Below are 26,134 nucleotides of genomic sequence, written 5' to 3' on the forward strand. Positions count from 1 at the left end.
TTTGAATTAACTTGATTTGTTTGTTTAAACACATTGGCAGTATTTTCATTTCAGAAAGGAGCATACCAATATTGCACCTTTGTTTTTTAAAGATGAATTTATTATGATACAGTGTTCTTCCTGTATGTGTGCCTGTACACCAGAAGAAGGCATCAGATCTCATTGTAGATGGTTTTGAGCCACCTTGTGGTTGCCGGGAATTGAACTCAGGGCCTCTGGAAGAGCAGCCAGTGCTCTTAACCTCTGAGCCATCTCTCCAGCCCCCAATATTGCACATTTTAAATAGTATTCATTATGTTAGTTACCTCCTGCGGTGACTAAATACCTTGAGAAGATGCAACGGGGAGGATTTGTTCTGACTTAAGAGTTCTGGGAACTGTGCATGACAGCATGGTGGTGAAACCAAGCACCCTTGTGCTCGGTTTGCTTTCTTCTCATTCAGTCCAGGTAACCACGGGTGGTGTCCCCACATTCACAGTAGGCCTTTCTTCATCGGTCACACCTTTCCAAAAACACCTGCATAGATATTTCCAGTGCTGTGTTTCCATGGTGAGTCAAGTCCAGTAAAGTTGATGATTCACGATAAAGCATCTCAGTTCCATAGACCCTGAGACATGGGCTCTCCATGGCTGAACTGCTTCTTCCTGGATGCTGTTGAGGATTTCCATGGCAGCTTTATTTGCGCTGTTTATTATATGTGCTGTTTGTACACATATGTACAAAGCTTGAACATGCTTCCAAAACTTGGAGATCTTTAAATGCTTTTGTTTTTAGGAGTTTGTTCGTGATTATCTAAATTGAAAGAGATTGACCTCATACTTGGAAAGCCCTAACTAGAGGCCAGCAGACACTGGCCAGTTTCTGTCGGCATAGTTTAATAGCATGAACAGGTGAAAAACTACTCATCCCCCAGGACATGGAACGTGGGTTGGCAACAGATGTTTTGTGTAATTAAGTACTAGATTCTGTCAGAATTTGGGATAGCAGTCTGAGGCAGAAGAGTCTAGCTTCCTGGAGTACAGCCCTGCACAGAGCCTTGCTGTGGTTTCTGAGGTCAGGTTTGTCCGGTGGGCAGCAATTGCTCATAAATGGATCTCTTCATTTATCTAAACCCGATAGACCAGGTTTTCCAGCCATTCAATTCCTCATTGTCTGTTCTTCCCCAGGCCAGGCTTGACCCCCTATTCAGACACAGGTTAGCTTCTCTTCACACACAGGGCTCAGCTCTATAGTCTTTGAGCCTGGATAGAACTCTGCAACTCCCTAAAACAATCAGAAGAGGTAGCCATGCTGTTCTGTGCTCAATACCTGGAAGGTTCTCTTGTCTGGCTGACTTAACTTTCTCATTATCCAAGCTTTGGAAACACCTGGATATGGGCCCTCGCACTCCCCAGCTCATCCCAGCCTTGTGAATATTAAACTTTGGCTGTCCTGATGACTGAACCAAGAAGTCTTTTTTTTTTTATTCTTTTTTACTTAAAATTTCCAACTGCTCCCCGTTTCCCATTCCCCTCCCCCTCCTCCCACATATTGCCCCCTCCCCCCGCTCCCCTCTCCCTATCCCCACTCCGCTTCTCCTCCCCCTAGTCCACTCCCCCTCCCTCTCGATACTGAAGAGCAGTCCAAATTCCCTGCTCTACAGGAAGACCAAGGTCCTCCCACTTCTATCTAGGTCCAGGAAGGTGAGCATCCAAACAGGCTACGCTCCCACAAAGCCAGTTCATGTATTAGGATCGAAACCTAGTGCCATTGTCCTTGGCTTCTCATCAGCCTTCATTGTCCGCCTTTGAACCAAGAAGTCTTAACCCCCTCTCCACACCCTTTCCCATGACTCGGTAATTATGTGGGACAGTTGATTTCCTCTGCCTAGTGACTCTTCTCGGCTCACCAGGGCTGTGTCCAGCCTCTCTGATCCAAAAATGGCTCTCCTTACTCTATCCCTGTCAAAGTGAACCTGGCTAGATCTATCCACTTCCCATCTTGCACAACTCACGAGCATTTGCCCTTAGACCTTTCAGTCTCTTCCCACATCCCACCGTCTTACGGAAGCTGACTCTGACTTCTGTCTGGCAGACGGCATGGCTAGACCATCTTTCAGCTGTTCTTTGGCATGGGCTTTCATATGGTCTCTGCACTGCCGGCCTTGCCTCTGCGTGCCTTTGCACAGTTGCTTCTCCCCTGTGATGCTCTTGACTAGATGACAGGATTTCTGTGGACTTTTATTGCTGGAACTCTATGCTTCTCCCCTGTGTTGCTCTTGACTAGATGATAGGATTTCTGTGGACTTTTATTGCTGGAGCTCTATGCAAAGTGTCTCTTCCTAGCACTGTCCACGTCCCCTCTTCCCGACAGTGTGACCAACACTGTATGTCTCGGTATATAGTCATGTCCTAAAGCCTTGTATCTGAGCACATATGCTCAGGTTTTTTATTAAAAGGGAAGGGATTGCTATAAATCCTTCCCTTGCTGCCTTCATAAGGAGCCAGTCCTGCAGACATCTGACTTTGCACTTTTAGAATTGTGAGATGTCAAGCCGCCAGCCTGTGACAGCTGGATCCAGCAGCCCTAGCAAACCAAGGTAGCATCTATCAGGTTTCCACCATGGTTACTCAAGTCTGCCCTGTTACTGTGTCTGCCTGTATGATAAATCCAAAGCAACCAGTTGTCCTACCAGCTGCCCCCGCACTTGCTCTCAGAGGAGCCAGGTAACTGTACTCAGTGGATGAGAAGCAGTAACACTGGTCTCCTGCCTGGAAAATGCAGATCTGCTACGGGAAGTAGTGGAGACTGCTTTGAGATGGCAGACCAGGACATTATCACCGATTTGTCTGAGTTGTTTCTGTTAAGAGCTAGGCAAGAAAGCGAGGAAAAGACAGGAAACACTTGGCGAGGCTGTGTGGAGAACTCGAAAGTACCCAAACTACAGTTAGGTTAAACTATAAATACTTCAGTGCCACCAGATATGACATAAAGAGTTAAACATGCTAAAAATGTCATTCGAGAAGTGAGGAAAAACAGTACAAAAGAAAAAAAATTGGCATGACAAGCTAAAGAAATCCAAATGCTAGCCGGGCGGTGGTGGCGCACGCCTTTAATCCCAGCATACGGGAGGCCGAGGCAGGCGGATATCTGTGAGTTCAAGGCCAGCCTGGTCTACAAGAGCTAGTTCCAGGACAGGAACCAAAAGCTACGGAGAAACCCTGTCTCGAAAAATCCAAAAAAAGAAATCCAAATGCTAGTGTGCCTATGGGAAAGTAGTTGACCTTAGTAACTAGAGTTCACACTGGAAACCAAGACACATGCTCACGAGTTGTTACACTTTAGACTGGTAATTCCAAGTGTAGACAAGTTCACCCACGATGGTTCTATAATTGGGCACGACAATGGAAAATTATAGGATATCCACAAAGACTGGCCAGGATGTTCTCTTGAGACACAATTTACTTATGTAGTAGATGTGTGTAGAATCAAATCAGACGAGTGCTCATGGTAGCAATCTGTAATAGCCAACAACTAAAGATAACCCAGTGCTCTATCTACAGGTAAGTGAACAAATTGTATTCTTGAAATGTGAATGCACTTAGTAGGGACAGCAACAGGAAAGGCGCAGGAATCTTACTAAGCAAAACAAAGCCACAAGTATATGTGTGATTCTAGTCATGGAAGTTAAATACAGGCAAAACTAAACTAGTGTTTGGGGGTGTTATTCAGATAGTAAAATTATAAAGAAAAGAAAGTGGTTGCTATAGAAATGACAATTGTCACCTTTAAAGCAAAGTACTAGGAGGCGAACAGACCCAAGCCATCTGTAGACTGTCAGATTGCCTCAGATGATGGTTTGACATGGGGTCAATAACCTGTTTGATTAGGTCTATGCATTTTAAAAATAAGTATTACATGTTGTGCCTTTCTAAAATGTTCTCTTAGAATTACAGAAAATTGCTTCTAGAATTCAGTTGCCTCCCTCTTTTGAACTGCAAAATAATTTGCAAGCTCAAAACACGGAGAACCATAGGTGCTGCAAACACGAGAACCATGGCTCTGCAAATACCTGAACCATGGCTGCTGCAAACATAGGGAACCATGGCTGCTGCAAACCCGAGAACCATGGCTACTGCAAACACGAGAACCATGGCTGCTTTACTTTGATTAGCTGGCAGAAGCAGAGCCGAATTCTGAGCTCTGGTGGCCTTAGGGCAGTGCAGGCTTCTGGAAAGTTTCCCTGTTTTACTAGCTCTATGGAGGGTTTAATTCCTGCTATAGGTTTTGTTTTGTTTTAATATGCAGATTTGAAGTAGGTGAGATTTTTAAGAACAAAACCTGCTTTAAGGAGTGAAAACTCCTGGGGCCTGGTCCCGCAGCTCAGTGGTGTAAATGAGGCACCAAGGGCTGATCTGTCTCATGGCTGTGATGGGATTCGAGAACCCTGAAAGCCACAATAGAGTCCCGGCACACAGGACTGCTTGACATCACCTGGAAGATAGTTCAGAAATAAAAACATCCATGACTAGAAAGATGCTTTGTGATTGTGAAAAAGCAGCAGTTAGTGTTGGTTTCCACAAAATGAATACTACCAGTCACATTTTAAATGAATAAAAGATCCATAACTTTGACTCTGTGGAAGGAGTTGAGTGCAGACATTCACACACCATGTAGTGGGCCTTAAGAGTCATCCTGTAGAAAGAGCTCCAAGGAAAAGTCCATGGCTTGCTATTTGTGGAGGGTGTTGATGGAATGACAAAGCTGGCTCTACCCTAAAGTCACTGTCACACTGTACAGCCTCCAGTGTTCCCTCTGTAGAGCAAGAACGGGCTACTTAGAGGCACTGTTAGAAGTCTCCACACCCCGGGTAAGACCAAAACATGATGAAAGGAAAAAAGAACAACAGAAAACAAGACTCAATTCAGAAACTGGGAAGTTAAAAATCACGTATCTAAAAAAATGATAAAATAACCCATGAAACAATGTGCTAATAAGAACAAAGGGGAAGGCATGGAAACCAGATCTATGGCAGCTAAGACTACAAAGTTGGGCATGGGCCAGGCATAGTGACACACCTTTATTCCTAGCAAGAGGAAGGCAGAGGCAGAAGGATCTCTGGGTTGAGCTCAATCTGGTCTATGTAGCGAGTTCCAGGCCAGCCAGAATTCCATGGTGAAACCCAGGCTTGACACTGAATAGCTAAAGAAATACAAGCTGCCCAGAGTGAACAATGGACAATTTGGAGGATTAATCCCACCAGGGTACATCTCATTCTTGCCTGGAAGAGGAGAGAAATGACTAAGGGGTGCAATGATCAGAAGCAGCATTGTCAGCTGCTTCCTGTCCTTGTTCGAAAGAATTCAAGTTGGGATTGCTTTCCTACATAACAAGTTACCTGAGGAACACTCCAGGAGGTGAGGACTTCAGAGTGCTCCCAGGCCATACAGGGGAATCTGGCCAGATCTGTGGAGTAACACTGTTCTGTGAGAACAGGGCTCTAAGAAGTTCTATAAAAGAATTGGGTAGGATACACTTAAGGGAAAAGGCACTGGAGTATGCTTGTGTGGTGGTTAAAAAAGCCAAAGTAACAGGAAATAGCCATGTGTTCCTGTTTCTTAGTTTATAATTAAGAAATTGGAGCCATTCATAGTGGCACTGTATAGGCAGATTTTTCTGTCCCTCCTACCAGCTCCCAAATCATGACATGGAGACTATTATTAATTATAAAACTTGGCCAATAGCTCAGCCTTGTTTCTAACAAGTTCTTATAACTTAAGTTAGCCCATGCCTTTTAATCTACAACCTAACATGTGGCTTTTACCTCCATCCTATTTTGTGTGTCTGAGTCTGGCAGGTGGCTCCTCAGACTCCACCCTTCTCCCCAGAGTCCGTCTAGTCTGGCTCTCCTGCCCAATCTCTTCTTTCCCAGTTCTAGGTCAGTCGGGTCTTTATTAACAATGAGAGTAATACATATTTACAGTGGGCAAAGATTGTTACACAGCAGTAGAGTTGTAATTCGGCACTCAAGGAACTGAGGAGAATCTCAACTTCAAGGCCATCTGGGCTAAGTGGCAAGATTGTCTCAAGAAAAAACAAGATGCCCCAATGCCTTTGGTTGTGATACACTTTCAATTCAAGGGACAGATAAGGTGGGGAGACTATGCTTCCCTCCCACATGCCTATCTCAGTTCTCTGTGGAGTCACAAGGCTACTGTAGTCATGCAAGGATCTTCTGTGCATGCGTGTGTGTGTGTGTCTGTGCGTGTGTGTGCGTGCGTGTGTTTAATATCACCAGTACAGGGGTCCTACTGGTTCACATAAGAGCAGTTGGTTTCTTGCCATTTTCTGATGGGTCCACAGAATGCACTATGCACCTCAGTATATATGTATCCACAGGGACACCCACAGAGAAGGTCAGCCCTCTCCCCTCATGATGACCAACAGAGTGGAATGCTGGCCATCCATAGTAGACACACCTGTGTTACCCACAATGCCTGCTGGTCTCAGGAAACTAATCTTGCTTCCACTCCTTGAAGTCTTCCTCCGAAGGTCGCTTCCACATTACTATGCTAATCTTTAGATTTTCTGGAAAATCGGTGAGGAGCACTCACCAGGTTACCAGAGCACAGCTTCCAGCCTGTGTCCTAGGCCCGTGTTCCCTGACCTGCAAAGGGAGTAGCCTGCCCCGGCCTGACAGCCCAGGCAGCGCTGGGGAGGACAGAGCTATGGCTCCCACTGGTCTTGCCAAGCTGTCACCAGGCAATTACAAAGACCCAATTTACTCCCTAGCCATGACTGATTCACTGCAAGAATTCAATACTCCTTCAATCAAGAATGTGCTGGCATGAAAATTCTCTGTGTAAAATACTTATTTCAATAGCCACCAAGAAGAAATGGAGGAAGAGAAAGCATTGACAATGGAGCGACATTTCCCAGTTAGAGATTGTTTCTACCCAGGAAGTAATTTTGTTCTATTTTTGCACATTAAATATGAATGGAAATTTAACATGGACATTTCCACCATGCTTTTGTAACTGCTGCCAAGTTCTACAGTAGTCTAAATGCCTCCCATTCAGTCACAGGCTGAGGTTACCTCACAGCAGGCAGGGATGAGAAGATGCTACCCGCCTCAGTTAGAACCCAGTCATTTTACAGGTTACTCAGGCACGTCCAGAGTGCAGTGGAGACACCCCAGAGTGCAGTGACTTTAGACCTTTTGGGTTGTAAGTGCAGACCTGCCGCTTTCCTTCACTGTGCCTCAGTTTGCCTCTGAGACACAAGGCTGGACAGAATCTGAAGTTTTCAAATCTTCCACTGTGTGTTTCTTTGAGGCATGCGAACTCAAACAGTCCCCTGCAGGCAGACAACAGAGTAAGAGTGCTACAGCCCGTGGCCCCTGCCTAACAGCCACAGGGGAGTGGACCTCACACAGAAGTGAAGAGATGCCACCTGGGGAAGAGTGAAGGAAGACCACAGCTGCCTGCCACTCTCCACCTCGTTGCCTGGGAGAAGGGGAAACACTGCAAGAGCCTGGGACAGATTTTTCCCAAGGCAGATTTTTGTTTTGGGGGAATTTTACCCCAACCATAAAATCCATTTGTTTCCTACAAAGTCATGTGGGTCTGGCCATAGCCAGAAGCCCAAGGGGTCTCCAGGCTGGTCAAGATGGTACTAAACGGTTGCTTCACCAATACTCTGACATCGACCCCACAAAAGTCCCTGTGCATTTATCTTTGCTCCAGCCTCAGCTCCAATAGCTTACACAACACCTCAACACCACCCTGAGAAATAATTTACAACTAAGCTGTTTTCACCTAAAGAAACAAACTGATGAGTTTGGACGACTGTACACACTGACAACATGCCCTCCTAACAGAACGTCCACAGCATGGCTTCCCACTAGCGTCCTCCCCTCCCTCTCCTGCCCCTCCTCGTTTCTCTTTGCTGGGGATGGACCCAGTGCTTTAGCAGGGAGCTACACCTCCAGCTGAGTCCCACACTCTCTTCTAGTCTATGTCTACCCTGCCCACAACAACCACTGATTTGCTCTTTGTCACTAGAGGTTGGCTTGCCTTCCTTGGCTCAGCATGGGATTCAGTGCACACCATTTCCTCTTTCAGTTGCTCAGTAAGCAATCCACTGTATGGATGCAGTATTGTGTTCTGTTAGCTTAGACTACAACAGGGACTCTGGCACAGTCTCTAAGTTTTAAAGTTCTTTCTCTGGGCCAGCTCTGGGAGATGGGAGCAGTCCCCATAGCTTTATGGGGACACCTCATGCTGGATGGAGTATAAGATGACACTTCCCATTGCAATAAAACAATCAAATCACTACATGACAAAATAGTTTTCTTAATCTAAAACTTTAGCTAAAAACCTCCTAATATTAAAATCAAATTTCAGCACAAGTAAGATTCTACTTGAAATCCAACAAATTTTTCTCCATTGTGGTTACTATGCATTGTTCAGGGAAGGATTGTTTGTTTTGTTTTTTTGAGACAGGGTTTCTCTGTGTAGCTTTGAAGCCTGTCCTGGCACTCACTCTGTAGACCAGGCTGGCCTCAAACTGCCTGGCCAGGGAAGGATTTTTAAGAGCATTTTTAGTGATAGCACAAGTATTTTATTTTAGTTGAACACTTCTTGAAACATGGCATTTTAAGTATTCCAATTGTCTTACAGTTTCTGAAGCTGTGAAGAGACACCATGGCCATGGCAACTCTTATAAAGGAAAACATTTATTTGGGGCTGGTTTATGGTTTCAGAGGTTTATTCCATTACTGTCATGGTGGTAAGCATGGTGTACAGGCAGACATGGTACTGGAGGAAGAGCTGAAAGTTCTACATCTGGATCTGCAGGCAAAGGACATGGCTGGGACATCTGAGAACTCAAAGCCCATTGCCATAGTAACTCACATCTTCCAACATGACCACACCTCCGAATAGTGCCACTCCCTCCAGGCCTTTGGGGGCCATTTTTATTCAAACCACTACAGCAATTAAGTAATCAAAAACTAAATATTTTGAGGACAAAAAAAATCAAGTTGCTTGAAAACTTAACCATAATCTCAACAAAAAAATAAATAAAATTACACATCTTATTCTGGCTAGTTTTGTGTCAACTTGACACAAGCTAAAGTTATCTGAGAGAAGGGAAGCACAACTGAAAACAATACCTCCATCAGATCAGGCTGTAGGTGAGGCTGTATGGCATTTTCTTGCATATCGATGGAGTGAGGGGAGGGACTGTGGATGGAGACACTCCTGGAGCTGGTGGTCCTGGATTCGATGAGAAAGGCTGAGCAAGCCAGGAAGAACAAGCTGGTTAGCAGCACCCCTCCATAGCCTCTGCTTCAGTGCCTATGTCCAGGTTTTCATCTGGTTTGAGTTCCTGCCATGGCTTCCTTCAGTGGACTCTGATTCTGGCTGTGTGAGCCAAAATAAACCACTTCCTCCCCAGGATGCCATTGGTTATTGTGTTCCATCACAATAGCAATCCTAAGACACCCATCTAAGAAAAAAGACTTGGGAATTTGAGATGTGAAAATAACATATTGGTTAATTTTTTCCTGGTTAATTTTTCCTAATACTGGAATGAAATTCACAGATTCTTTGAACCAAACAATAAAAAGAGGAACAGCTTGTCGAGAGCTGTGCTCTGCTCTTGCTGTCACCTGCATCTGCTCACCTAACGAAAGCCAGGCTCATGGAGAAACAAAGGCCTTTCATCGCTCTGCTTTTTGTGAGCCTGAAGATCAAGTAGAATCTCAAAAGCACGTTTGTGGCTTTCATGCTGCTCACTGCTGTTTTATTTATATAGTTAATTATTTATTTAGGGACAGGGTTTCTCTATAGAGCCCAGCCAGGCCTGGAACTCATATGTATCCTGCTTTAGCTTCTAGTTACTAGGATGACAGATGGTATGCCCAGCCTAGTATGTTTATCCCCATCTCCGTGTGTGTGTGTGTGTGTGTGTGTGTGTGTGTGCATACCAGATACCACCAGACCAATAGAGTAAAAGTAAGCTATTCATGAAAGAAATAGAAAAGTAGAAACAAGACACACCTTTAGTCTCAGCACTCAGGAGGCAGAGGCAGGCTGATCTTTGTGAGTTTGAGGCCAGCCTATGTTGTAGGACTCGTTCCTGGCTGCCCAGACTTGAAATAACTACACAGAAACTGTATTAATTAAATCACTGCTTGGCCTATTAGCTCTAGCTTCTTATTGGCTAGCTCTTACATCTTAATTTAACCCATTTCTATTAATCTGTGTATCACCATGTGGCTGTGGCTTACTGACAAATATCCGTGCTGTGTCTGTCTCTGGTGAGGCTACATGGCATCTCTCTGATTCCACCTTCTTTCTCCCAGCATTCAGTTTAGTTTTCCCTGCCTAGCTCTGTTCTGCCCTGCTATAGGCTCAAAGCAGTTTCTTTATTCATTAACCAATAAAGCAACACATAGACAGAAGGACCTCCCACACCAAGCCTGGTCTACATAGCCAATTCTAGGACAGCCAAGGCTACATAATAGAGAGGCCCTGTCTCAGACAAAAAAAGAAAAAAAAAATCCCTTGAATAACAAACCAAACCAGAAATAGATACATCCCTTCAACCTAAGGTTCAGGGATTATCAGATAAGGGAGCAATAAAATTATAAGAGCCAGAGGAAGTAGATAACTGCCTTGAAATAGTGTTCTAGAGACAAAAAGGAGACGGCTGTATTCATGAACTCAAAGAGGCTGTGACTGACTGCATGCACAAGACCCACACAAGTCAAGCTAGACCCAGAACCAGCATGGAGTAGGAGGAGTCATGACATCCTACCAGGGCCTGAGTGCTATTGGTAACGGATGGCTGCTGGGCAGTCGGTGCTCTTTGGCATGTTGTTCCTGAGAAGGTACCCATGCTCCAGCAGACAACGCCACACCCATCTACACAGTGGCAGCACGAAGGGGACAGACTCTGTGTGTAAAAAGCCAAAAACCAAAACCGAACCTTATGAAGTTGGATGGGGAAAAACTGGAATGAAAGAAAATGGATAACAGATTTAATAATTTGCTTTTTAATTATAAAAATGTTACAGAAATAGAAAAACAAGGGTCAAGAGGAAAAAAATGTAGAAACAAACAAAAACAACCAGAACTGTCAACTGTACTACAGCAATTAAGCTCAAAACCTGTTTCTCCCCCATGTTACTATTCTTGGTGTTTTTTTCGGTTTTTTGAGACAGGGTTTCTCTGTGGTTTTGGAGCCTGTCCTGGAATTAGCTCTTGTAGACCAGGCTGGTCTCGAACTCACAGAGATCCGCCTGCCTCTGCCTCCCAAGTGCTGGGATTAAAGGCGTGCGCCGCCACCACCACCCGGCTTGGTGTTTTTTTCTAAATTGCTATATAGGCCTGGCTACGTAGATCAGAACGGCCCTGAATTCAGAGATCTGCCTGTCTCTGCCTCCCAAATGTTTCCACCACTGCCAGGTTTCAAAACCTAGTCTTGAATTTTGATCAGGACAAATGATGTGATATACGGTATGTTTATGGAATTCTCACTGCCTAGAAGGGGCAATGGCTCAGAAGAGAAAGCTTATTCAGCCCTTACCGCAGAAGAGCAAGCTTACCTAGTCCTTGCCTCAGAAGAGCAAGCTTACCTCGTCCTTACCTTAGAAAATAATGAGATGAGGATCTTTCCTTACGAGAGCAATTAGGCATTGCATTAAAATATTTCCCACAGCACAGCAGATCCACAAAGCCAGCAGCAACATTCCCTGACATGAACCACACTCTTCCTTGACGTGGAGTGGAGCTACACATGTCACACAGTAAGCAAACATTAGTCCTGGGGGTTTCAGAATCCTGGCATCTACACATAGTCACAATTTGGCCAAATTCATGTGGCCCAGAACTCGCCTTCAGAGTGGGCCAGGCCTGGAGACGTCTGCCCAGCAGTGCGCTCCCTACAGGCTCACGGTAGCAGGTACACTTCCTCAAGCTCCAGCTAGGAAACATGAACATCTAAACATGTACTCATGGACTCGAGTTGGCTGCACACAAGTGGACCCCCGACCTTAACCCTGGAATCCACATGAAGATGGAAGGAGAGAACACAAATTTTCCTCTGACCTTCATAAAATACAAGCTTTCCTTACCCCAACAACAACAGCAACAAATCTATTTTAAACGTTTATTCTGCCTAGCCTAGAAAAACATGGCTTCTGTCAGCTCAATATTTATGCTTTCTTTACCTTCTCTGACCTTTAAGTTCCACATTAGGGTGAAGGTTCCTGGTGGGAGGCTTGGCATGTGGTGGGCCCCATCCATGCTGCCATGTGCAGACCTCACCAAGAGGTCCCTCTTCGTGTCCTGGACCCACTCTAGTGACGGTGTGTGCCGTGTCCTGACCTCTCTGCCCCTGCTGCTGCTGGAACACTGCACTGCCGTCTCCCCTTCATGGACAGTTACTGTGACCCAAGGCTCTCTGCTTCACTATTTATCCTTTGGGAGGAAGCCTGTGGCTGGGCCTCCTTCCTAGTGACCTCCCAACCCCAACAGACTTCCCTTCTGCTGTTCTTCATCACAATGGTGTCAGTTTAAAAAAAAAAAATCTCAGCTGACATGAAAACTCCAATGTAGAGAACCTCCAAACTAAACAGCTCTTGTGGGTACTAGACTGGGGTGGGTGTTAAGGAGAGTAAGGAACAAGTGTCTCCCTGTCACTTACCTCGTGATCGATCCCCATGTTTTGCTCAGCTGTTTGCTATTTCCAGGTCTTTCTAGACTGCTACAGTTAAGAACCTTCGTGGATCTGGCCTTGCAGAAGTTCTGAGCCTTTCTTGATTGCGTAGTCCAATGACTGCTCAGTTTCTCCTTAGTGCGATTACGATCATGATAGTCAGGGTTCCACTGAATCTCCACTTGGGACGTGAGACAGCCTGCAGTCTAGATCTTGTGCTGGACCACTGATCTGTGCAGCCAGGGTCTCAGAACTGAACATGTTCTCTCTTCCCCCTCATCGCTTGGGTTTTCAGGGAGCGATTACTCCTCTTTGACATCAGCTCAAATGCTGCCTCCTCCAGGACACCAGCTCCTGCCCCACGTGTATCCCTTGCCTTGCAACGCTGATGTTAGACGGCTGTGCAGCTCTCTCACCAGTGTGTGTGCTCTTCTGATGCACATCTCATAGGTGTTCATGAAATGATGGTTACCAGGCAACCGGCATTAGATCCTACCAGAGGCTCCTGACCCAAGAGGCAGACACTGTCCTGATCTGTCACAGGGCTATTCCGTCTTGTCCCATCTTCCAATCTTGCAAAATGTGGTTCGCTGGGAACAGTGCTTTCCCCGTAAACCAAGGCGGAGGGCAATGGTGGCACTGGATCATGATTCCCAGACCTAATCACCAGGTAAAGAAGAGGGACAGGCCTTTCTTCTAAGGCAGGCAATATGTCCAGTGCGTCGAGTCACTGGGTACTCTGTCCAACACATGTTGCTGGACAGTGCTATAATTCTGGAGTTTCATCAGTGGAAGTCAAACATTTATTTTTTAGCTTTCAGCAATGTTCTTTCCAGAGTTCATGCTTTCTAATGATTTGGGGTGTTAGATGCACTGAGGGATTTTTGGTAACTAGGTACTAACTAACCATGAATACTCCTAAAATTTAACAAGCAATCTCTGGGTAAGGAAAAAAAATATGAAAACATATATCCTGATTCTCAAAATAGAGAACTCTATGAGAAAAAGAATAAGACAGATTTATATGTACCAACTTAGACATATCTAATAGCCTCAAACAAGGAAACTGATGCAGGAGATAATCCAGACCTTATGATCAATTTGCCCCACAAACTAGAGGTCTCAACAGCTATATACATATAGTATATACATGCATATGACACACTGAAAGAATGACATTCAATGCGTCATAGCAATGATGTCAAAAGACAAAAGGAGCGTCCTAGTGACTTTTGCTTTATCTGTATTATTTTACAAATAGAGAGAAAGCACATGGTTAGGTGAGATGGTCCACGGGTTAACAGTGTTTCACCTGCATCTGCTCTCCAGAATCCATATAGGCAGAACTGACTTCACACAAGCACCGAGGCCCACATGCCCCCATACAATAATAAAAGTTGAGTTTCCTTGAAAGCACACATGAACCACTGTGTAATTAGGACAAATTTCTTTTTTTTAGAAAAGGAAAGAGGTTAGGGAGGTCAGAGACACAACAGCACAAGGGATGGAAAACAAGCCATCTGATTCCTCTTAACAGGCTGATAAGCGTTACACATTGATACATTTTTATACTTATTGCCTTTTAAACTCGGATTTGCATGGCACGGTTCAAGCACTGCCAGTAGAAGGCCTGTGTTTCCCCGGTTGCCTCACCAGTCCCCAGCTCCCCATCTTAGAAGTGGAGGTGACAAAAATGCTTTAGCACGAAATTGCTGTGGTAGAGCTGGCCACACACCGTGAAGCAGCAGCTGCCTGTTTACCACATACACACAGCACTGGGATGTCACTGCACGGGCAGACTGTAAAGTAAAGCTTCTATGGGAGACCAAAATTAATGAGACAGAAAAAGATGAACACGAGTAACTTCAAAGTTATTGTTTATTTGACAATTCCCAAGTTGACTTGAAAATTTTATAGGATATTTTGAGCAAACTGTGAACACTGGTGGCTCCTTTTTCCTTCCTGTAATGTCAAACATGCTCAATCTATTGCCCAAGTGACAAATAATGTCTACTCAAGGAATTCCAACTAATTTTAAATGTAACTCAAACTAGAAATAAAACTTAAATACCACAGCAGACTAAAACCAAGTACAAAGAATAGTTTTTGTTGATACCATTTGAGATTACTTTTATAAGAGAATAATTTGTAAGTAGTTATGCTTATGAATTAATAAGAAAGAGGAGTACTTAGAATGACAGAAACAAACTTTCTAAAGCATTGAAAATATACAAATACTTGGTCATGAATTCAGTATCAAATTCACAAACCGAAAGACAAAGAACCTCAGACTCAAGTCCCAAGAACTTAACCCTGATGAGGCTGAGGAGCTACAGAAAGGAGTAGTTAAGCTTCTTGTGGCTGTAGCCTCAGCACCCCACTCCCTATAACAACATGAAGTCCAATAATACACAAACAGTGGTTCAGAGCATTTAGTCAACATGCCACTAGAGAAAATAAAGCTGTTTTCGTTAAGTGTTAAAATGGGTCTCTAGAAGACATCACCCACAGACGCCATTTCTGGGGTTTAGTTCAGCTGGCGCAGTCAGGAAGTCCTAATTCCTGCAGAGACCAGCGGCAATCCTTTACCAGCTTGCCGTGTTATTCCAGGAAAAAACTGTTAGCCCAAATTTCTTTCATGTTTTTAAAGGTTATACATAAAGAATCTGAGTTTGCTAAAGTACATATTTCAGTTTGTTGGGTTTTTTTTTTTATTCCTTTAAGCCTAAAATATCAAATAAAGGATCTCAACAGAATGTATTTTAAGCCATCACCCTGAGACATGAGTTGATTTGTGGCTGTATTTTCATGTGAATTATGGCTTTCTAGAACTCCATGCTAGGCTCTCAGAAGGCCCACTACTCTGGCTGACCCCCTTGTAACTCTTCTTCAAGCTGCATCTAGCCTAGATTCTTTCAGTTCACATTCAGGCCCTGAATTGCTACCACACAGCGATGACTCCTAAGCAGCTATTTTCAGCTCTTGTTTTCCCCCAAGTTTCATACCTAGACTTAAAAGTTTCATTTGGGTATTTTTCCATGCACACTAAATCCATTCAAAAGGAAACTCATTTACTCCAGCCCTACTCCATCTATTCACACAAGAGGAACAGAGCCTAATCCACGCATCTGATCTCTGCTTTCCAGCACTTCCTCGTGTTGAACTCAGCCTGCAGTTCAAGACGTATTCTCCCAAGCCACCTACCCGAGTTAGGAAATCCTACCTCCTAAATCCTACTCAAACACATCACTGCATAGTTCCTATCCCCAGTGCCATAGCTGTCAATAGTCTCTCAGCAGTGATTATTGCCATTCATGTAACTGCCTGGTCTTATAAAACATATTTTATTGCATTACTTCTTTGCAACAAAATCCCCTTATCTCTCCATTACCCTCAGAATGAATAATGCCCCAATCAAACCTTCTAAATAAACTACCAACTTCCAATGTACCTTTTGCCCCCTTGTTGTCATGCCCTTTCCCATGTTCTATGCTTCATCTGCACTGACCCACTCTAATCTAAATGGCCCCAAAGTTTTTCTGTCTGAGTCTTTGCATATGAAACACTCTCAGTAATTCTTTTATGCCTATTACTGACTAGTTCTAGTTCCTCCAGCAAGAATTTGGGAGGGTTCCCTTCCTTTGGAAAAGACCTTCCCACTCCCCTTCCCTGGGATGATGTCCCCTGCCAGAGTCGCCTTTTGCCACAGCATGTATAGTATAAATAACTTGACCTAGCACGCAACTATGGCCCCCTTTCTGTAGTTTCTATCCCAGTACAGAGCCTGGGCCGTAGCTGGTGCTCAGTAACTGTCTTAGGAAAGAATGTGTAAAAGGCATATGGACTGGCTGGTGAGACGGCTCCGGAGGTAAAAGTGCGTGCAATGCCAAGCCTGACAGCTTGCATTTAATCCCAACAACTCAACATGAAAGCAGAGAACCAACTCACAAAAGTTGTTCCCTGACCTCTGTATGACATGCACACATACTTTAAAACAAGGCACGTGGGTCACATATGAACCTATTACAAAACACCAGCCTGGAGACTGGAATTTCCCTGCCAGCTCACACCTTATTCTAGTCTTTTTGCATTTACCCAATTCAAACCCAATCTTCTGCTTGTTCCTCAAAAAGTTAAACCTAGAATTATCACATGAAATTCCTACTTATATCCTAGGTTTATAGCCCCCCAAAACGTGACACACAGACTCAGATTCATGTACACAAGCGTTCACAGCAGCATATTCACAATGACAGAAACAACCCAACGTTCATCCACAAATGACTGGATAGGTGAAGTAAAGCTAGGGTCCACACAACAGAATCTTATCAGCCTCAAGAAGCAACAGAATGCCCAGACAAGCCACAACATGAATGGGCCTTGAGAATATCAGGCTAAGTGAAACGAGTCAGACCCCAAAAGACAAACACTGTATGACATGTATCCAAGAATAGAGGTATAAGGTACATCATCAGAGATGACAGAAAGGTAAACAGACAGTGGTGATAATAACACCATGAAAGTATCTAAAAATCACTCTCAGAAATGGTTTAAATGAGCTGGGTTTAGTGGTGCATGCCTTAAATCCCAGCATTGGGGAGGCAGAAGCAGAACCTCTGTCGAGTTCAAGGCCAATTTGGTCTACAGAGTGAGTTCCAGGATGGTCAGGGCTATATAAAGAAACTGCCTCAAAAATAAATAAGTAAATAAACAAATAAATGAGTTGGGAGGCCTATAGCAGAGGATGTGACACATCAACTCAGAGTTCTGTCTTGTCTCCTCCACTTTGCCAGGTGATGGTGGCTGACATTTTTAATGCCACCACATGGGAGGCAGTGGCAGGTAGATCTCTGAGTTTGAGACCAACCTGGTCTACAGAGTGAGTTCTAGGACAGCCAGGGCTACACAGAGACACAGAAAAACTTGTCTTGGGGTTGAGGGAGAGGGGAAGCTCAAATGTTGAATGTTATGCTTATGTTATTTCTATTTAAATCTAATTTGATATAAGAGAAAAAGTCACATGAGCCAGGAGGTCCTTATAGCCCCATACCCAGCACAATGCAGGTTCTCTATTTAATAATCATGGCTGTGGTCTGACTGGGACTTTGTTCAGTGCTTTCAGCCTTCTTCAAGGTTTAACTTGCACTCATTGTTTATTGGTTAGATCGACTAGGAGAAGCCTTAGCTTCTACAGAGCTAGCACTGACTAGTCATCCAGAATGAACAGCATGGTATATCCCAGTGATCTCCCTCAGTGCAAGGAATGAGTTTCCAGGAGTGGAATTGTCTTCCTAAGGCCTTGATTATTGCTGTTGGGTTTTCTCTGTGTAGTCCTGGCTGTCCTGAATCTACTCCTGAAGACCAGGCTGGCCTTGCTTTTGTTTCTTAAAGATTTACATATTTCACGTGTATGAGTGTTTTGCACGCTTTGTCTGTACACTATGTGCATGTCTGGTGTCTGTGCACTATGTGCATGTCTGGTGTCTGTGGCAATCAGAAGAGAATGTTGGATTTCCTGAAACTAGGTGATGCATGGTAGTGAGCAGTCATGTGGGTGCCGGGAATTGAACCTGGGTCCTCTGCAAAAACTATTGCTCTGAACTGAGTCCCTACAGTTTGCTTGTTTGTTTCATTTTTTGAGACAGGGTCTCTCTGTTAGATCAGGTTAGCCTCCAACTCGCAGAGATCCACGTGTTTTTGTATCCTGAGTGCTGGGATCAAAGGCGTGGCCCATCAAGCCCAGCTTGTACTACTTTGTTTTATGACAGGTTTTGCTATGTATCCTAGGCGGGCCAAAAATTTGCAATCCTGCTTCAGCCTCTCAAGTGCTGGGACTACTAGTATGTGCTTTCAAACTAAGATGTTATTTAAATTAAAGGGACTTAAATTCTACACATGAACAATTATTCATTAAATCATTGGAAATCTGTAAGTTTTTTTCTTTAAATTGAGACTAAAACAGTCCATGAATAAGACACCTGCAAAAGCATGATGTAACTCACAATGGCAACAGGAGTTGTAAGCATCAGAATGGGCCATGAAGCATCCTAACAGGGTAGAACTGTAGCTCAGCTGACAGAATGCTCCTCTAGCATGGGCGAAGCCCTAGGGCCACACAGACACTGACAGGACAGCACAGGCCTGGAACTACAGAACTCGGCAGACAGTCTTTAGCTATCAACTTTGAGACTATCCTAGGCTACATAAGACTTTTTTCAAAACAACAAAAATAACAAACAAAAAAAAAACCCAAGCAAACAAAAAATGAGTTTTAAAAAATATTTTAGAGAAGCAGGGCAGATGATTTAGAAGAAAAATCTGCAGCAGAAACATGATCAAGAACTCTACCTCCTGACAGATGTGTAGACACCGACCTGTGGCTGTGAACACAGCAGGGCCCATCATCTGAACCTTGCTCCTTGCCCGCCTCTCCAAATGCAAGCTGTTGAGAAGTGTCGACGTCAAACATATCTCATTTCTAGCCATGCTTTCTGAGATGTCACTCAGCAAAAAGCCAGGAAGAACAAAACATCTCATTTACAAGTCACACAAAGGGTACTTACTGAGTGAATACTCAGTAAGACAATCCCAACAGACATGAACAACAGAAAACATGCTGACACAAAGATGCTGAAGACTTTGTCATACTACAGAAACTGCCTAGGAGGTGCATTTATGAAGTCACCTAGCATTTTCATTTAATGCTATTGTGAAGAAGCAGAGTAATATTTCTATCTGTGTGTATCTGACAAAAGTAGGTCAGAATCCCAAAGAATGGTGAGTGCAGAAGCTTATGTCTTGGAGCAGGTTATAAATCCTAATGACTAGAAGGATGTTCTCAGGGACTTTGAGACTCTTCAGAGCAATCATGATTTGGTTAAAAGCAGCAGCAAAGTGTGGTGGCGCACACCTTTAATCCCAGCACTTGGAAGGCAGAGGCAGGCGGAGCTCTGTTGAGTTCTGGGGGCAGCCTGCCTGGTCATGCAGTGAGTGCCAGGCTAGTCAGGGCTACACAGAGAGACCCTGTCTCAAAACAAACAAACAAACAACAACAACAACAACAACAACAGAAAAACCCCAACAAAAACTAAATCAAAGTAGCAGGGATTAAGGTTGGGGGAGGACTTTGTGTCTGGCCATTCTGATATGCCTCAGGTAAACACTGGTTCTGATACTCCTGTTTGTTAGATCAGGATTCATGATAGGGACAATTCTCCATCCCCTTTTATTTATTTTTATAGAGACAGGATCTGTATTGGCCTAAGTGGTTCCCAATTCCTGTCTCAAATTATTCTCCAGCTTCAGTCATCTGGACAGCTGGGACTGGGAGCATGGAGAGCTATGCTCTTGACTTGAAGTACAAGTGACCAACAGAAGAGAAAATCCACAGGAAGTCTTTGGGTATTTTTGGTCTTTTATCCTAATCCAGATGCAGTTTTCTTCATGGTTCACATGTCTTTACTAACAATGACCTACAGAAAAATTTTTCTCTTCTTTATTTTTCCATTTCTTATTTTGCTAAGGATTTCATGCATGTCTTAGCATGTGCTTACGCATGCATTCTATCTGTACACAGCACCTGTGGCTACCTTGAAAGGTGCCTTCTCCAGAGTCTCTTATGGTGCATGCTGTCGGGCTGTGTGTGGGTCTCTGCATTAATCACTACCTCCTGCAAGGAGAAGCTTCTCCAATGAAGGTGAGCAGCAATGCACTCCCCTATGGGTACAGTGCTGTGTCATCAGAAGTCACTTTACTGCCACATTCATCTAGCAGAATAACAGGAGTAGGCTTTCCCCTAGGGCCCATGACCTAGCCAGTCCCAGGTTCTTGCTTTCATTAATACTATCTCAGCCCTGATTGGGTGTCTTTATTACACCTCTCCCCTCTAGACTCAGGATCTATGTGAAAGATTTTAAGAGTCAGGGGTGGTGGATGATTTTAAGGAGAAGGAAGACACATCCTAGACACAACAGGGCTGATGACCATATGAACTCACAAAGACCGTACAGTCCAGTAAGACCTGCACAAGCTCAAGCAAGACAGAGTCCAAATACTGGGAAGGAGAAGTGGACACAAAGTCTCACCACTAACCGAGAAGCTATTGCAACTGACAGCTGCGGGGAGAGGGACGATTCTCCATTGGAGTGACAGAGGACATCAGCTCCAGTGCAAGGCAGGCCTCGTGCTCCGGAGTAACTTAACTGGCTAACACAAATCAGATTCCATGTTTTCGGTGGCTTCTCCTCTTCTTCTGTCTCCCCCATTCTTTTCTCTCATTCAAAACAAAGAACATGAGGTAGGGTAGCTAGGGAGGGGGAAGATCTGGGAGGCGTTGGGGAACATGAATGAAATTCTCAGAGAATTAGGGCTGCAGAGATGCTCAGTGGTTAAGAACAGTTGTTGCTTTTGTAGAGGCCCTGCGTTCAGTTCCCAGCACCCACATGGCAGCTCTGTAACTCCAGTTGCAGAAAATCCGATGCCCTCTTTGGATCTCTGAGAGCACCCGACATACACTTGGTAGATACATATATGTATGCAAAACACTTATATGTATACCTTTTGTTTGTTTGTTTGTTTTAAAGCCACCCCTTTACCTGGTGGCCTAACAGATTGTCAGGCAGTGTGGTGCTGACTCGAAATTTCTTGGGTGAAACTGTCAGTGATTTGAACTCCCTCTGCTTATTAGGTTTAAACTTATTTTTCTTTATTTTTGAGACAAAGTCTTACTATATATATAGCCCAGGATAATCTCCAGCTCTCAATCCTCCTGTCTCAGCCTTCTCAATGCTGGGATTAAAAGAACGATGATTCCCAGTTTAAAAGTTTTTGCTGTCTTTAGGACAATGGAATGAGTGAGTCTAAAATAAAAAATATATATTCTTAGCAATATATATACCATATGGTGTGGTATTCTATTAAAGATTTAAAAAAATGTGTCAAAGTCAACTACTTCTTACCTGGAGTTTTCTTCTTTGTGATTTTATACAGGGCTGGAAGTAGCTCAGTGACACAGAACTTGCCTAGCGTGTGCTAAGTCCTGGGGTTGACCCCCAGCACCATGAAAGAAAAAGAAATTATGTCAATTTACCTCATGAATGCTAAAAGATTATGCTAAAAGGTTCAATGAAGTCTATTTTAAGTCTTTAAGAACAAAATTTCAAATGCTAAAATTATTTGGTATCAAATAAATGAAAGGCTCAAGACAATGACCCATGGGTTTTCCCCAGGTCCTGCCTTCTGTTCCAGAGACAGTGGGGTCGGGAGGCAGCAACCCAAGCCCACACTCCAGAGGCAGACGAAGACATAGACGCAGAGACACACCTGCTAAAGGATACATTTAATGTGAACAGAGCAAAGACATGGCTTTTTAAAGGTGTGTGGTAGCTTACCATTTCAGTGCCACCTGAAAAGATAAGGGACAAGTTCTTCTCTAACTGCTCCAACAGTTCAAAGACCACAGAGCATCAGAGTTTGGATGGTGCTGCAAACTTCATTTAGGGACAAGCAGTAATGCAATATCATGAATGTTTGTTTTTAGTCTAGAGAGGCAGAGCGAGAGGAGGGAATGAGGACAGAAGAATAAAAACTAATTTTCCAGGCAGGGAAATACTTACAAAACCTTTTATGTCAAAGTTAGGATTTTAAAACATCACATACTAATGCAAAATCCAGTAGCACCTGTAGGATTGAAGGAAATGCTGCCATTGCTTAAATGCTTTAAATATCCTTAAAAGACTGAGAAAAAAAGAGGAAGTACATTCTCCAGAGAACAACTGTATTTCAAAATAAAAACTGTATTTTTTTTCCAGTTTTTGCTTTTGTACAAGATTTCATAGTTGTAATAACTTACACACAAATGGGATAGACCTCTGCTCTCCTCCTGGGTCGCTGCAAGTCCACATGTTCAGGCTATCGTCCCCAACATTAGTTCTGATCAATATATTACCACAGTCTGATCTAAATATAGATACATTATATAATATTTATCTCTGGGAAAAAATCAAATTTTAATATGCAAATGTTTATATAATACAGCAATGGAAAAAGCTACAGTAGGCACACAATCTATGACTTAGAGGCGATGAGTTCTAGATGCTCCTCTAGTGTAGTGAATGTTTAAAATAGTCAATAAGAAGGCTTATTTATATGTGCACTTGTGTCCACCTCATCCCAAGTACTGTACATGTCTACCGACAAGCTGGGAAGTTATAGGTGCAGCCCTCAAGAAAGTGTTAAGTTACTAAAAAAAGAAACAATTAGGCTCTATTGGACATGGAAAACACTCACAAAATTTCCAATTTTAAATTTCACAGCAGTAGGAAAATATTAAAAATAATTTCTGTATATACATATAGGTATATGTATATATTGAATTACACATATGCCTCACATTATCAGTACAATTCAAGTGGAGACATTTTGGTGAGTTATTTTCCCATTAAATGATCACTATGCCAAAATTTAAAAATATTTTTATTACATCATTAAAATAATTCCCTTACCATATTAACAGCTTACACTGTTTTTTTTCTTTTTTTTAAGATTTTTTTTAAACTATTCATAACTAAATTCCCTGATCCCTAGTGTTAAGCCTCTACTTAAATTAAAACCTGGTATTCTTTGATATTCAGAAACTCATAGATAAAATCATATCTGTTTTCAAAATTCTGTCCATCAAATAAATTTTATTACCTGATTTATCCGAGAAATATCTCAGCTCTGAGCATGTGTACCTAAATTATTCTCTCTATAATAAACAGATAAGGAAAATACCCTAAAATAGATGGGGGTGACTGATGTGATGTTATAGGACATATAATACATGATGATTATATGTGTGTCTGATACAGATTTTTCAGAGATACCTCACTGTAGAAACTAACTTTAGAAATAAATCATTTATTTTTCACTCTAATATAAATTGATATATATGCATGTATTTACATACATACACATAAGTATAAAACAAAACTAGTACTAAGAATCTGTTTATGAGTGAAAAAATGGGTTAATCTGCTTGATTTGTACTTAACAATTCAATCATTTGGGGGTACAAACAAAACCCAGTGCATTTATTGACTCCGGAGTCAGGTACTCAAGCATCCACTGAAAAGAACTCTCTTCAAAATCACAGGCATTGTACAGCAAGAATATATGTATTCTGATGCAATCCCTACTCGGGCAGAGCAGACAGCACTTGGCTTGCTATTAAAATAGCTCTGTAAAAGAAATGTATCATATAAAGAAATGTATGTTTGCTAAATGTCTTAAAATTACATCAAAACAACACTAAAACTAGCTCTCCGAGAAGAGACTGTTGAAGGTATTTCCCGTTTTGAAATGCCTAGTTAACAGTTCAAAATATTGCCTTGTGAAGTTTGAATAAAGACATGGTTTCGGTGAAGACCCATCTGCCACGGTCACAATGTAGACACAGTCCTCTGATTGGCTGCTAGGTGGAAGTGGACCTCCTTGAAATCAGCTATTTACCTTAAAGTTATCTATAATAAACAGTGCCCCCATAGCCATCATTTCTCATAAATTGAAATTCATTGATCACTCAGAAAAGATTTCTTGCCAAATATATAAATAAGTGTAACTGCATATTTTCTGTAAAGATACTTAACATTGCTAGCCTAAACCGCCAAGGACGAACTGCTGTATTTCAGTTCTGTGTGTCAAATTTACTATAAATTTAAAAAGAAAAATATCCGAGGGACTCAGCTGCCTTTGTTTAATTGGCTTTAAAGTGTGTAATAAAATGGGAGACAGTATCTTCTCATAAATACACGAATCAATATGAAAAAGTAAACTATACAGCAGACAAGATTGGAGAACAGTAGAGTGTACCAGAGTAGTCACGAGAGTGAAAACACTCCCAGTAAAAAAGGAAAACTCCAGACACCCACACCTGGTGAGTTTCAATTGAAGATGTACCTCTCTCCCACACCTGGTGAGTTTCAATTGAAGATGTACCTCTCTCCCACACCTGGTGAGTTTCAATTGAAGATGTACCTCTCTCCCACACCTGGTGAGTTTCAATTGAAGATGTACCTCTCTCCCACACCTGGTGATTTTCAATTGAAGATGTACCTCTCTCCCACACCTGGTGATTTTCAATTGAAGATGTACCTCTCTCCCACACCTGGTGATTTTCAATTGAAGATGTACCTCTCTCCCACACCTGGCAAGAATTAATTGGTAATGGCCCTGCTTCTCAGCAGTGCAAAAATATCCTGAGAAATTATTCAGATAACAACAAAAGACAGGGCTTTCACTACTAAATTTTTGCACAAAACACAGCTATAGATATCATAAATAAATTAATTTAAAAAAGCAGATAATCTTCACTGTGTTGAACAAAAAAAAGAAGAAAGGACCCAGACATTGTTAATTCTCCCATTAGCTAATATCAGGGGTGAAAGATTGCATTAAGTGTCTACTTAGAACTTTCCAGTTAACTATGGCCAATATACATGGAGGTAATTTGTAGTTCAAGTTTTTCATGTCTTTTTTTTCCCAACTAGCTACAAGCTAAATTCTAAAATTTATACTGAAATATACAATTCCAATTTTCAAAACACCTCCTCCTGGAGGGATGATATTCAAAAAATTTTGTGCAATCTTGGTGCAAAGCCCAAACAGTCCTACAAAGACAGTATCTTTTCCTCAATTGGCACTGAAATTTACTCTCCTTAGCTGCATTCTAGTAGTTTGGCCAGATTATCTCGTAATTCTGTTAGTTCAAATATCTTTCCATCCAGGATTTCTAAGAGTGTCTTCAGGTTACTGCGGAAAGCTTCCTGTTCACTCTGGCTCTTCTCCAGGCGCTGCTCCAGGTCAGACAGCTGCCCCTCCAGGTCTTTATTCCGAATTTCAACTTCCTTCAGAAACAAAAGTTAACACACACTTCCATGTCAGTTCATTTTTAGATAACAATACAACTTCCTGCTGTCCCTCCTATCTTCTAGAAAGTCTGACGTTCAAGTTCACACAACTTACGGAGATTTGGAGTCAGCCAGCCCAGATAGCCAGGCTTGACTAAGAACAGATTTGTCCTTCCAACAAGAAAGGGCCGCTAGTCACTGCTTCACTCCAGGCAAGGCTTCCGGACTTCTCAGGGCAGGCAGAACACCCACCTACACGTTATTTACACCTCACTTTTATTGCTGCTTCTTTGTAACTGACAGTAGGCCATTCCCCTGACCCGGTAACTCTAAAGAAAGAGTTCAAAGAAAAGCAACAACTCCCTAAAATGAGACTGTAAGACTGTCTGATACTGACTGTATTCGGGATTGAAGGAACATGTGTATAAAGACATACAATTGCTCAGCTCTAGAAACTTATAATGAAGATACAGTAACTGCGTGTATCAGAAGAATAAAGATGACAAATTCAGGCTGAAAATCCAGGAAGGAACAAAAAACAA

General features: G+C 42.8%; 1 protein-coding gene across 2 annotated transcripts in view; it reads right to left on the reverse strand.

The window, feature by feature from the left end:
* Positions 1-14,599: 14,599 nt before the first annotated feature.
* The window catches only part of Homer1 (homer scaffold protein 1), a 107,149-nt gene continuing 95,614 nt past the window's right edge, over positions 14,600-26,134 (reverse strand). For both annotated transcript variants that reach the window (XM_057789888.1, XM_057789887.1), the window contains one exon: positions 14,600-25,589. In XM_057789888.1, coding sequence (XP_057645871.1) covers positions 25,401-25,589 — 189 coding nt within the window. In that variant the 3' untranslated portion in view covers positions 14,600-25,400. The remainder of the gene's footprint in view (positions 25,590-26,134) is intronic.

The sequence above is a fragment of the Chionomys nivalis genome, chromosome 15 (assembly GCF_950005125.1).
Source record: "Chionomys nivalis chromosome 15, mChiNiv1.1, whole genome shotgun sequence".
Classification (NCBI taxonomy): domain Eukaryota; kingdom Metazoa; phylum Chordata; class Mammalia; order Rodentia; family Cricetidae; genus Chionomys; species Chionomys nivalis.